We start from the raw sequence: 15,070 nt of genomic DNA, 5'->3' as shown, positions 1-15,070 counted from the left end.
GAAGATTTTTCTCAACACCGATTTGCTCAGGCTCTACCTGACATGTGTACCTGTACCTCTCATTTCCAGGGAACAGGCTCCAGACATATATGTTACTTACACTCTGCAGCTGACTCTAATGTTCACCCCTTTAGACTACAGCTTAAAGACAGCAAAATTTAACTCTGAATTCATTAAGTAATTATGAACCACAAGAATGTGCTATTTCCTAGTGCTTCTAAGAACTCAAAGCATCAAGTGAAAATCAGCTCCCTCTTCTAATGGAGTAATATTAGAAAAGATGGAATGAAAAGCATCTCAACTTCTGAAAACAAGAGTGAGACACTCTTAAGAGGAAACAGAACCCTGGTCACAGGCAAGGACTGCTAGAGTATATAAACTGCTTTACAACACATTCCAAATCTAAGGTTTATCTGAATAAATAACAGATGTGTAGGGTCAGCAACAGCCAAGAGGTGTCACCCCCATCACATCTGTCTCCAGCATATCTACTCTGAAAACACACCCTATGACCAGCCTAAGAACATAAAGTAGACTGAAGGAAAGGGAAGTCAATGCCACTATTTCCTTCTAAACCACCAGAGTCTACGTAACTGGGCATCTGCTTTATGGGTTTAGATTTTCTGAGTTCCTAGTTGGAACCTAACAAATTGGTGATTTATAGAAGATTTGGATAAGCAAGTCTCATAGCAGGAGTAGTTGGGTCTTCCCATAACTATAGTACCAACCAAGTCAGAGACTTAAGTTACAGTACTGCTCCCTAAAAAAATCGAAACTGGAAACAAAAAAGGCCACAGTGAAATGCTGTCATCATGGAAATGCAGAATCTGTGCATGAGCCTGTTAGTCAGACTGAACAGCAGGGGCGTCTCATGTGGCCAGTCGACTGCCTTTCTCCTATTTCTCCAAACAGCCATGTGGACCAAATGCCAAAACAAAATACATTTTTTTAATAAGAGAAAAAATTCCACTGGTATATTATCAGTTACCTTTCACGGTTTATCATATGCCATACACTTTTCTAGGTATCTTAAATAAGCGACATCTTTTAAATGCCACAAAAACCTTATGACACATGTACTTCTACCTCTAATTTACAGATAAGGAAACCGAGTTACAAAATGAGTCAGTAACTCTGCCAAGGACACACAGCTCACTAACAGTGGTTTTCTCTGGATGGCAGGGCCCCAAAGTACACTGCAGCTGGTTTTGCCTTTCCTTCTCATACTTCACCCATACCGCTAGTGCAGACAATCACAAAAAAGGATGGACAGAAGGACGGGTTTTTAAATCAGACTGAAAATCAGAGTCCACATAGATGGATTCCTCGCCATACAGTCTACCTGGTTCCCAGTTATGTATCAATGAAGTAACAGGAAGATATTTTATACAGAAGATACAGTGTTAAAAATCAACACAGCCAGATTTTCCTTTATCTAAAAAACCTTCCACATGGACTTATCTACTCCCTCTTATTAATTTTGATAGAAGCATTACAATCTGTTTTGTTACTCTGATGACACAAGGTTTGCCTCGAAGACCTGTTTTGAAAGCCGAACAACACAAAAGGTAATCTCCATTCTGACATGATAATGTAATGAAATCATTTTATTTCCAGTTATTCTTCTGTTATATTGGAAAATATGACAAATTAGTTCAGAGCTAAAGCTAATAAATAATATTGCTGGGAGTAATGGAAAAGGAAAGATTATTAACTAAGCTATCACTGTTTTCAAAAACATCCCAATTTTAACTGATACCTTCTTGTTGAACAACCTCACAGAACCTTAGAGAGCGAGCAAAAAGAAAGATGCCAAAAATGTCAATGTACTTAAAGATCACATGCTATGACAGGTCCTGGGCATAATGGGGTTAAAATTGTTACAGAAAGAGCAAAAACTCAAGGGCTTACGAAGAGATCTTTGCTGAAGAACATTTCCTTTGGTTCAAACAGATACACATATGTAATCCAGAATTTGCATTCTTTTAAATAGTTTTCTTTAAAGAAGTTTCTTTAGATTTAGTATATGTTAAAGGTTCTTCAACTATGCTTAGATTAATAAAAAGATCTTCTTTATTTAATGTCTATGGATTTTCAAAGTTTTTAAAAAATTTCTGAGGTGAGCCTGGATCAAAGAACCAATATACCCTAAAAGGCATCTTTTTGGATTTGAAGGTGAGCCTAATGTGCACATCAGCTTTCTAAGATTTTTGCTGAATACAAACAGTGGAAGCATACAGCATGCACACTAACAATATTCACCATCTGTTATCTGAGAGAAGTCATCAATTGTGGCTGCTGCCAAACCAAGGAACCAAAGAAAATCATTTTAAAAAGTAGATTATTTCTGAGATCTAACAGTATAATACCCGGGATACAAGAGAACTTATCTATGTGTGTCAGAGGCAACATTCAGCATTACTTAACTTGAAAGAAAGGGCTTTTCACTTCTCTTTGTAACACTTAAGACACAATCATATGATATTGAAGTTGTTTCTTCCTGAGATACTTATCTAAACACAATTAAAGTTAATTCTTACATGTCAAAAAAATGATAATGTACTTCAAAAAACTTAAGGCTGAAAATTCAAACTAAGGAACTTAAAATTGAAGCTAGAACTGGACATGAGTACTTGTATGAAAATAAAGTACAGAAATGTTTTATTGTCTTGGTGAATACACACACTCACACTTCGCTTCAGGTATGGCCAAGATAATCAATTTTATAAACAGATCAAATAAAATTCTTCATGAAAAATCCATCTAAAGGACATTTTCTTTAAAAGGTACTTAAATCAGTGTTGATAAGAACAAAAGGCAAAAAGCAAGATACAGAGGATTTTCCTTTAGATTTTTAAGAATCTGTGTTCTCAGACTATCATTTTTTAAGTTAAAATAAATTTTAATCCAGAATGCAAATAATATTTAAGTGGTAAATAAAACTGTGTAAAGCTACGAATCAAAAAAAGGGGCTAGAAATAAAAACATTAAAATCATAAATATGGTCATGTTTTCAGTATTACCAAGTATTTTCCCTGTGCTCTTAAATCTCTATAATGCTATAGTGCTTTTATTATTACATGGAAGAAATCAGCAGCACTCTTTAAATGAGACTTCCAGGGAATATACAACTGATAGAAGTCTTCGCACATGTGCATAAGGAATCGTAAGGAACCATCAACAATCAAATAGCTCATTACAGCAAAGTTTGTAATAGCTAAAAATAAGAAACAACCTAGAAGTTTCCTTTCTGAAGAGAAGAGACAAATAAGTTGTGATATATTCATAAAATGGAATACTTCAGAGAAGTGAAAAATGAATGAAGTAGATGTACATATGTGCCAACATGGATCAATTTTCTAAACCAAGGGTAAAAAGAGCATGCTGCAATAGGACACACAAAGTGAGACAACCTTTATAAAATTTTCTAAAGCATGTAAAGAAAGATTGTATACTGTTTCAGTGATACATACATAAGTAAAATTATTAAGAGATACACAGCAATTATAATCTCACATTTAGAACAGAGGTTGGGGTGTCAAGAGAGTAACTGAAGAGACCCCACAACCCCCAGCATCATTCCCAGCAGCTACATCAGCACAGGAAGGAGCTGTGCCAGGATGACCCTCTGCACCAGCAATGGCACGCTGCAACTTCTCCAGCTAAGGAGGCCCACAGGCCCCCGCAGCCCTGCAGGCAGCGCACTACTGATACATCTCCTACAGGGAGCAAAAGAACGGAAGCCACAGAACTCAGTAAAATCTTTTAACAGAAGTTCAATGATACACAGCAATGATACTGTGTTTAAAAATCTGGTCAGTTTATCTTTCAACAGTCTCAACTCTTAAAACTATATTCTAAATATTTAATAATTTAACTTAATTTTAAAAGTCTTTTCTTTTACCAGAGGAGCCCAGTAGGTGTAGAGATAGCCTATTTTCAATGCTGGTACAAACTGCGAGCAGGATACTACCAGAAAATAGAGATTCAAGAAAAACTTGAATTGTTCATACAGCACCTAAAAAGGAAAAGAGAAAATTAACACAATCCCTCAAATGAAAATTTGAATATCTCATTTAAAATCAACACAACACATAACCACACTTCCATCAAACAGTGGCTTTCCAATAGCTATACCACACACAAAGAAAGATAAGGTTACCCCAAAATTTTATTTAAAATAAACTAAAAAAGAAAAGATAATTAGAACTTTAACTATGTTAAAAGTGTCCTCTAGAAGTTTTTTACTTTTCTTATATGAAATGTTCAGTTTTCTACACTCATCTATAAATTTTACATGCACATCAAAGTAAATGAGATAGCAAAACCTTCCCAATGTTAGCAAGTCAATAAATACACAAATGTGTATCTTGACAACAACTCAGAAAATACTAACGATGCAGTAGTCATACGAACCTTATATCTTTGAAATGGTAAAAAAAAAAATTTAATAGCCATTTTTTTTAACGCGGACATCGGGTAGCTTTACAAAGACCAAGTGAAAAAGCCAAACATGCACAGGTGTGACAAAGACCAAGTGAAAAAGCCAAACATGCACAGGTGTGACCTAGGAGACAAACTACCTTAGTCTCCCTGTATTTACTTCCCTCAAAACAAAAAATGATAGAGTATAAAAGTATGTAAATCACACACCAATTTTCACGAAGACAACTGCCCACATATTCTTTATAGTCTTTGGTAGTTGATCTTTAACAATATTTTCAAATGTAAAATAAATTTCACCATTCGATAAAATTTTAGGAATGTCAATACTGAAGCATTTTGTTTTTGTTTTTAATTCAAATAGAGTTATCTTTAAGGAAGAAAATCCAAGATTGAGTATATTAATAGACCTCTACTTACAAATGCCTCAAGATCAAACTTACAAACCTGCAACTTCCAAATCAAAACCTCTCTTGATGCCTTTTTTTTTTTTTTTTTGGCAGCTGGTTGGTACGGGGATCCGAACCTGGATTCTTTTACACAACATGGAAGATTTGGAAATCTGAACAAGAGCAGGGCAGAGGCAAGTACCTATTCTTGACTTAAAGAGTCTGGAACAACAATTTTTAGGTTTCTGCATTGTCATACAGCTACGAGTGTGAATAAAAAATCAGTTACACCAATAACATGTTTACATTCATGATCATATTCAACTGCTATCCAAAACTGTTTTGAATTATTTCATAAATTAATCTCAGCAGGAAAGAAAGCTCTCGTTTTCCTCAGTGATTCCTTTAAAATCTCGGTTAGCACAAATATATCTATTAGTAGCTCAGAAATTGCATTTGTGCTAAAAGTGGAAGAGAATTCCTGCTGTGTAGTTACCAGATGTTTCTAAAATACTACACTTCGTATGAAAAGACTGACTTCAGAGACAGTTTAAGAAAAACATGATACACACGGTAATTACTTCACACACATCAACAGGTATTTTCAGGATACAACCAGTCTGGGCAGGCTGTGTGAGTTACTTTGACCAAAGTTAAGCTGCACTGTTGGCTTTAAGCCACTGTAATCAATACTTTGCCATCTACCAAAGGAACTTGGTGACCTTTAGGAAAACGTATATGGCTGGGCAATCTGTGAGTACTTAATAATTTAAACCTAAGGAGAAAACAGTGGCTTAATTCAATAAAGATGATGATATTTATCAGTCTGAAAGACAGCCTACATTTTATTGAACTGACAAAATATCAGTCTTTTAATAACGGAGCCATTAGTTTTGTGTGCTTTAATAAAGCAACACATAAATATCAAGCATTTGCTAACCAATGAATGGATGGGGGATGGGAAGATCAATGCCCAATAAAAAGTCAGCACTATTATTTAAATTAGAATATATAAGGTAACACAGCCCTCATTGCATGGAATCAAGAGTTTTTCTTGCAAAATAAGAGCTAATACCTAGAACATGACAAAACTTTGATACAGAAATATAATCAGTACCAGATCCCTTTGCCTTTAGAAAGATAAATAAATCTGTCTATTAAGATAGGAAATTTGGGCTGGAAGGTTAGCTCAGTTGGTTAGAGCATGGGTTTGGATCCGCATATCAGCCAGCTGCCAAAAAAAAAAGGGAGATGGGGAAAAACATACAAAAAGCAAAATATACTCAGCAATTCTGAACATATGTAAACTTGGTTTTATACTTTAAGCCAGAAATATCACTAACATAAAATGTAATAAAATATTTAAATGTCAGTATTTAAATTTAGCATAATGCCTAATTAAAAACAACTAATAATATAACAATATAACAAGGCCTGACATCTATGTATAAATACTTATATTATAGATCTTTTGTTACTGTGTCATTTTTACATAAAAATTGTTTTACTTTCTTTGTCAAATTCCTTAGCAGGCTTTACACATTATATTCTACTTTTCCCTCCAAACAAATTCCTAGCCAAACAAAATTTATGACTTATTTTCTAATAATTTCACTTAGCTTATTTCATTATTTCTACAGTATTATAATTCTACAATAATATAAATATGATATTTATCAAGAACTGAAGGCAATAACCAAATTGTAAATTTCCTTGAGTTGAACTCTATGATGTAGCCATTAAAAATGTGTGTGAATTAGGGCCGGCCCTGTGGCTCACTCGGAAGAGTGCGGCGCTGGTAGCGCTGAGGCCGTGGGTTTGGATCCTATATAGGGGATGGCTGGTGCGCTCACTGGCTGAGTGTGGTGCAGACCACACTGTACCAAGGGTTGCGATCCCCTTACTGGTCAGAAAAAAAAAAAAAAAAGTGTATGAATTACCTGGCAATTACTTGAAATACGGACAGTTCAAAAACAAAGGCACTGACTTGTAAATGACATAATTAATAGCTAAATAAGAGTTTCAACAGGCTTCTTCATATCACAAGGGAAGCCAGCACTCTCTGTCACAGAGCCCACCTTCAAGAACATAATGGTCTTACCCCAGGTATGAAAGTGAATATATTGTATTTTTGATTCTTTATAGAATTCCTGGGATGTTTTTCTTCACACTTTTCAGGACACCCCAGCCATACTGTGCGAGCTTTCAGTTCTTTCTTCGTTTGACAGATATTCATCAGCCAGTCACAGCAACTGCATCAAACAAAAGATACACATTGTGTATGCTTTTTTTAAAGTTTAAACTAATTCTACGTATTTAGAGCCAATATTAATTGTTTCTGTATTTAAGACATAAATAGCAGACCTATGGCTAATTTGTGGGATTTTTCTTAAAATAGGTCAGTTATACAAATTTAAATTTGACATAAAAATATAATCTTGTTTAAATGTACAGTGGCTTCTAGAACCCCAGGGAAATTATCTTCCCTGTTTAGACACTCTTATTGGCAAAATAAAACCATTAATATTTGGAAGCAGTCAATACTCTGATGTGATGATAAATGTCTTTAGATACTAATTAATTCAGGATGTGGCTCTCTCTCTTCTCTGAAGTAATCACTTCTTTCCACTCTTAAAAAATGACTTTTCCAGTAGCATTAACTAATACAATATTAAGACTTATGGCTCAATTCAGTTTTTAAAAAGGATACTAATGTTTAACACGATGTTCTAATAATAATAAAAGATTGATTGTATTTCTACAAAGCTATCTTCACCTGTGCAATAAATATTTTAATTCTAAATTTACCCTGTTCCAGTAGTATCAGGCTTCCAGAAGAAGAAACTCTTCTCCTTCCTGGCCATATAAACCATTATTTTGGGGTAGAGAGTATAAAGTTTCCAACAGAATAACTTTTCTTAAAATACCACAGAAAATGATGAAAAGGTATCAAATTCATTACTATTAAGCACAAAATGATTATGAACTGAAACTTCAATATCAAAAATTTGGTTTAACTCAAATTTCCAATATGTAAAGAAAGACTCAGAATGGTTTATTAAGGGAAGTTGTTAAATCTCATCTTCTAAATGTATTCAACACTAGAAGAGCAAGCCAGCTGTGTAAGTCAGAAATTCTTAACTTCACTTTTGTAACACAGCTTAAAAGTTAAGGTAAAATTTTCCATGCAAATGACAGTATAGAAGGTATGATTTAAAATGTGGCTGATGTATCTCAACTCACATCTCAGAATCACCGTGTCCGCCAGGCTGGGGTGCTATCCTTTTACTCCAGTCAAACTGACATCACTCGTTAGAAGTCACTTTACAAACATTAGAAACTTAGACACATCACTTTATAAATCTCCCACAGTAGAACTTGTGGCACTACGGCTAATGTTGGAATCCTGCCGATGTTGCCAATTGTTACACTCTTATACCTGCCCGTAATACTGCCAACTGGGCCAACTGTAAAGCTTTTTATCCTGTTCATGATGCCACTGTAAAGCTACATGACCACGCCAGTTGTCAGGCTCTTTTACCTGCCAGTAATCCTGTACCAACTGGGCCAACTGTCAGGCTAGGGCTGGGTCTGGAGCTCACAGACCCCTCAAGCCCATTCACAGACTGGGTCACAAACCTTTCAGACGCCAGGCTGGGTCACCAGACCCCACACACACCAGGCTGGGTCACCAGACTTTCTACATGCAGTTCTATGAGCTAGGTAACTGGCCAAACAGGTCCTTGGAGCTATAGGTTGGAGAGAGCATGGTTGCTTGTGCAATCAACCACCAGCCAGCCTGCTTCACAAACTCTCAAAAGCACAAGAATAGCAACAAAACTAAAAAGATAAATTGGCATGCATGAGCACTAACTCTACACACACACACACACAATTTGCTTACAAAGGATGTGCTGAACCACACCCAACCAGACTGAGGCAAGGGTCCTGACCAAACTGTTCTATTTTCCCAACATACTCTACATGAAGGAATGTGTGTGTGTGTAAACTGAAGTCAGTACCATCCCCACTGAACATCCGCCTAACTCTTGGCTGTGCTCAGAAGGTCACACTGCAAGGATAGAGGGAGGCTTCAGAGCTGCCTACCCCTCAAGGTGTGCGCACATGTCACAGCACCGCGAGACTGCCAAGCACTGCTGCCTTGAGAAGTTTCCCTGATGCAATGCCAAGGGGACAGCCACACAGGCCAGCTCCAGCATCATTACTGCCACCCCTTGGCTTCAACTGGAGCAAAGAAAGACCCAACTCTGCCAGAACAGAAATTTCTTAGCACTGTCCATTATCAGTTTTTAAACAATAAATCCAAACACCTCCACATGAAAAGCATACTTTTAAGTCCCTAACAGTTCTAATCAGGATATTATTCAAAGGGATTTAAGATGGTAAAAATTAAGTATTCTCACAATTACTGTTGTGGGGTGGGGGAGAAAGGAGAACTGTCAAGAAGATTTCAATAAAATGTTGATAATATTTTATCTTGTTTATGCTTGAAACAAAAATTAAATAAAGCTTCAAATAGAATAAGCTTTGGATAGCTGTTTCTCACCTTAGTGTTGCTTTCACTGCACAGTCTGATCCCTCACTAGGCTCCTTCCCCTGGAGGCCCCCACCTTGCTGTACGCATGCATTCTATGTAATCAATACTCTCCTCTACCCCAATTCACTACTCTTCCAGCCAGCTGAGTACTCCTGCCCTAGCTCTTCCCAGCAGCAGCTCTAAATTATCAGTCTTCTATCTGGTCACAACATGTACTCCCCATGTTATGAAAATCTTACAGTTATGCTATGAGGGGATTATTTCTTAAACTTGAGACTTAATCATCATCTCGAACAATGCAACTACAGATGCTAAATTCTCACATATTACGCATGAGAAAACTGGAGGCAGGCAGGCAGGCATGCAAGTGACTTTTCTGAGACTAAACAACCAGCTAATGGCAGGTTGAAAACAGTCTGGATCTCAACCCCCTCATCAATACAGCATGTCCATCCCACCGTATTAGTATCAGTCCGAGGCCAACTGCTACTCATTTTGGTAAACTGCCTTTCTTCAGCCATGTACATCGCACAGTGGCCACTCAATAAATGACTGAAATAAATGAACAACTCATGAGCAGGCGACAAAACTCAGTGGAAAAGACATGGTCTTTAAAGTCATGGTTTTGGAGGCAATTGCCAGCCAGTGGCTTTGGGAAGCTGCCTGGTCTGAGTCCTGTTTCCTCGTCTGCAAAGTGCCAAGCCCCCAGCACAAAAGCCTTCCACAGAGTCAGTCTTCCACAAGCTCTGCTGCCATGCTGCTGCCATGCTTCTGCCTCCCATACCCCATTCCAAAAGTCAACACCCTTACAACAAGGAGTATCCAACCCTGTACTGGCCAACAGAGTATACACTGGGCACAAGTGGCTATTTTAGTTTTGATTAAATAAAATTTAAAATCTAGTTCCTCAGTCACACTAGCCACAGTTCAAGGGCTCCAGCTACCTTGGCCAGTGGCTACCATATTGGACATCACAGAGCTAGACTATTCCCATCATTGTAGTGAGCACTGGTAAGCACAAAATGCACTATGAGCAGGTGCCACAGGTGAAATACACACTTCTCTTCCACATTTCCAGTACTACAAAAATTCCTCAGGAATGTGTTCAGATACAAATTTTTGCTCTGCAACACATAATTATCTAATCTGATGTTTTAATATACAAAAGCCAGACAAATCTAAGATAAAATACGGGATTGGCAAAGCTAAGTACTTGCAAAAATACACATAAAATTTAGGAAATGGGAAGTTTACAGTGTTTATCTGATATCAACGTACTCTCCTACAGACAAAAGATACCATAAATGCAAAACCAGTCTGTCTAACATGAGCGCTGTCGACAGCAGCTAGAACTGAAACCTTAACATCAACACCACTGTCAGCAACTATGTGAACTAATGTCTCACTGACATCAGTCTCACTACATGAACACTAAATAAAATACCAACAGCTAAAAACATATATATTCAACATTTATTCACTTTTTTCTCTATAACCCTTTACAAATAAATGTAAGTTTCTAGACTTTCAAGATATAATTGTAAGTTATTCATACCACTTTGCTACTAACACCTATTAAACAAAAGTGTTATTACTAATTATTTATTGTGTACAGACAGAATCAAGGAGTGGTTAGGGATCCACTATCAAATCACATGCCTCTTCACAGAATTGAAGGAAGACACTTACAATAGGCTTGAGGTTTGAAAAGCCTGGGGCTCCACTGGACTTGCTTGCCATTGGATTAGTTTGCCATTGGATTATGCAGACAGAAAATGCTATCAGAAGGGGAAATCAGGTGACATAAATGCTAAGAGCAAAAGACATAAATCCCAAAGATAAAGAAAATACTTGTAAAGATAGAAGTATGTATAAGCCTTATTGAGTTGTAGAGCTAAGGAGGAAAATAAGATTATGGGAAATTTTTGAGGGCAAAAGAGTGTGAGAGAAACATTGACAAATACTGAAAAACAAGAAGGTGAACCAAAGAGAAGTCCTTGGAAGAAAATAACTAGGAGCTTTACTTAATAAGATTTCTATGTATGCTGAATATTTTCTAAATTATTGATTATTCAGAAAAACACTTTCCCACTTACATATAAATTGCTTTACACTGTCAAGTCCAATAGTGTACAAATTATACTTTTTCTTAAAATGTTTTAGAATCATAGCTTTTCACAAATGTCTCTATAATCAAAGTAATACTCTAATATTAATAAAGCATTTTTATCTATCAAGATCCTGTCTTCTAAAATTTTAACTAACCATGACTAAATAACTTACACTAGGCAATAACTATATCCAACAGACACCTTTGGTTACAAGTCAAAAGCAACACAGTGCTCACGTCTTCTTAACAGGTGAGCACTTTCCCCTGCTCTGCACCCCAATGTTGTGCGGGTTAACTGACAGTGCACAGGAGGCCAGTGCAGAACATCCCAGCGCACTGCAGAACATCCCAATATCATCCTAGTCAGGTCACCAGTAAGCCTCTCCTGAGTCACCAGTCCAACTGAGGAGCTTCAGAGCAGCCTAATGCTTCTTCTCCAAAGAGCCTGAGACCTCATTCACGACCCCAGCAACCCAGCCTGGTATCGCCAAGCATTCCAGTACCTAGGCCACAAAAGCATTCACAGATAACTCCTATACTGAATACAAATGAAGAAAGCACATGGAGACCTGCTACTGCATTCACCCAGAACCAGACCTAAAACACCCTACCCAACTGTTGCTATAGAACACATCTATAGGAAAAGACTGAACCAAGAAAAAATAGAAAATCTGAACCTGAATAATGAGTAAAGAGATTCTATTAGTAATAAAAAGTCTTCCAACAAAGAAAAGCATTGGACAGAATGGCCTCTCTATTGAATTCTACCAAACTTTTAAACAAGAATTAATATGAAATCTTCTCAAACTATTCCATAAAACCAAATATTCTGAGAAACTTATTCTACAAGGCCAGCATCACCCTGATATCAAAATCAGACAAGAACACAACAAAAAAAGAAAATTACAGGCCAATTTCCCTGACTGACACAGATGTAAAAATTATCAACAAAAAACAGCAAACTGAATTCAACAGCAGATCAAAAGGATTATATACCATGATCAAGTGAGATTTACCTCAGGGATGCAAGGATGGTTCAGTATGTGCAAATCAATAAATGTGATACACCACATCAACAAAATAAAGGACAAAAATCACATAATCATCTCAATAGATGCGGAAAAAGAATTTGATAAAATTCAACATCCTTCATGATAAAAATTCTCAACAAATTAGGTGTAGAAAGAAAATACCTCAACACAATAAAGGCCATACATGACAAACCCACAGCTAACATCATCCTGAATGGGGAAAATTTGAAAACTTTTCCTCTAACAACAAGAACAAGACACAGATGCCCACTATCCCCACTCCTATTTAACATAGTGCTGGAAGTTTGAGCCAGAGCAATTAGGCAAGAGAAAGAAACAAAGAGCATCCAAATTAGAAAAGATGAAGTCAAATTGTCCCTATTTGCAGATGATATAATTTTATATATAGGAAAACCTAAAGATTACACCAAAAAACTCTTGGAACTAATAAACAAATTCAGTAAAGTTGCAGGATAAAAAATCAACACACAAAAATCAGTAGCTTTTCTATACACCAACAGCTAGCTGAAAAAGAAATCAAGAAAGCAATCCCGTTTACAAGAGCTATCAAAAAAATAAAATTCCTAGGAATATAATTTGACCAAGGAGGTGAAAGATCTTTATAATGAAAACTACAAAATACTGATGAAAGAAATTAAAGAGGGCACACACAAAAAATGGAAAAACATCCCATGTTCATGAATTTTAAGAATTAACATTTTCAAAATGACCATACTGCCCAAGGCAATCTGAAGATTCAATTCAATCCCTACCAAAATGCCAATGACATTCTTCACAGAAACAGAAAAAACAATCCTAAAATTCATATGGTACCACAAAAGACCATGAATAACCAAAGCAATCATGAGCGAAAAGAACAAAGCTGGAGATATTACACCACTTGACTTCAAATTACACTACAAAGACATAGTAATCAAATTAGCATGGTACTGGCATAAAAACAGACATATGGACCAATGGAACAGAATAGAGAACCCCCCAAAAAATCCACACATCTTCAACTAACTGATCTTTAACAAAGGCACAAAGAACATACACTGGGGAAAGAACAGACTTTTCAATAAATGGTGCTGGGAATACTGGATATCCATATGGAGAAGAAAGAAACTAGACTTCAATCTCTCACCACATACCAAAATCAACTCACAGTGGATAAAAGTCTTAAATGTAAGACCAGAAACTATAAAACGTCTAGAAGAAAGCATAAGGGAAACACTCCAACACCTCTGTTAATGTCTATTACTACTATTAGATAAAAAGTACAAATGCTGGTGAGGATGTGAGAAAGGGGAACTCTTATACACTGTTGGTGGAAACGTAAATTAGTACAGCCTTTACGGAAAACTGTATGGAGCTTCCTCAAAAAGCTGAAAATAGAACCACCATGTGATCCAGCAATCCCACTACTGGGTATTTATCCAAAGGAAAGAAAATTAGCATACCAAAGAAACATCTGCACCCCCGTGTTTACTGCAGTACTACTCACAATGGCCAAGATATGGAATTAACCTAGGTGTCCACTGACAGATGAATAGATAAAGAAATTGTGGTATATATACACAACAGAATACTACTCGGCTATGATAAAGAATGAAATCCTGTCATTTATGACAATATGGATGAGCCTGGAAGACATTATATTAAGTGAAATAAGTGAGGCACAGAAAGATAGATACTGACTGCATGTTCTCACTCTTATGTGGGAGCTAAAAAAAATAATAAGAAGTTAAACTTTTAGAAGTAGACAGTACAATTGTGGTTAATAGAGGCTGGGAAGGGAATGGGGAGGGCAGATAGTGAGAGGTTGGTTAATGGACACAAAATGACCATGAGCTAGGAAAAACAAGTTCTAGTGGTGTATACTACTGCTAATCTGTAATTAACCATAATTTATCGTATGTCCTCAAATGGCTAGAATAGAGGAGCTCAAATGTTGGCATCACAAAGAAATGATAAATTACTGCCCTGATGAATTTGCTAACTATCCTGATTTGATCCTTACACATTATATACATCTATTAAAATATAACTGTACCCCACAAATGTGTACAATCAATACTTTTCAATTAAAAAATAAATTTCTTAAAAACAAGATGTTCAACCTTACCAGTCATTAGGTAAATGCAAATTAAGTGTACAAGGATCTACTACTACACACCTATTAGAACATAAAATTAAAAATAGTGACAACCCCAAATGTTGGCAAAGTTGAGGAGAAACGATGTTTCATACACTACTGGTACAAATGTAAAATGGTACAGCCACTCTGGGAAATAGTTTGGCAGTTTATTAAAAAACTAAATATACAATTACTGCTTAACCTAGCCATCACACTTCTGGGCATTTATTCTCGAGAAATGAAAACTTATGTCCACACACACCAAAAAACCTGTATACAATTGTTCACAGCAGCTTTACTTATAATAATCAAAAACTTGAAACAACCTAAATGTCCTACAGTAGGTGAATAATTAAACAAACTGTGGTGCATCCGTGCCATGGAACACTAGTCAGCAAC

At 36.4% G+C, this 15,070-nt stretch overlaps 1 protein-coding gene across 2 annotated transcripts in view; it reads right to left on the bottom strand.

The window, feature by feature from the left end:
• ATP9B (ATPase phospholipid transporting 9B (putative)) overlaps nucleotides 1–15,070 on the bottom strand; it is a 271,433-nt gene that overhangs the window by 219,420 nt on the left and 36,943 nt on the right. For both annotated transcript variants that reach the window (XM_063076518.1, XM_063076519.1), the window contains exons 3-4: nucleotides 6,934–7,084; nucleotides 3,905–4,018 (exon numbers count right to left, since the gene is read on the bottom strand). In XM_063076518.1, coding sequence (XP_062932588.1) covers nucleotides 3,905–4,018; nucleotides 6,934–7,084 — 265 coding nt within the window. The remainder of the gene's footprint in view (nucleotides 1–3,904; nucleotides 4,019–6,933; nucleotides 7,085–15,070) is intronic.

The sequence above is a fragment of the Cynocephalus volans genome, chromosome 13, assembly GCF_027409185.1.
Source record: "Cynocephalus volans isolate mCynVol1 chromosome 13, mCynVol1.pri, whole genome shotgun sequence".
In the NCBI taxonomy this organism is placed as follows: Eukaryota; Metazoa; Chordata; class Mammalia; order Dermoptera; family Cynocephalidae; genus Cynocephalus; species Cynocephalus volans.
The sequence above is the reverse complement of the archived record's forward strand: the minus strand, read 5'-3'. Positions and strand labels throughout refer to the sequence as shown.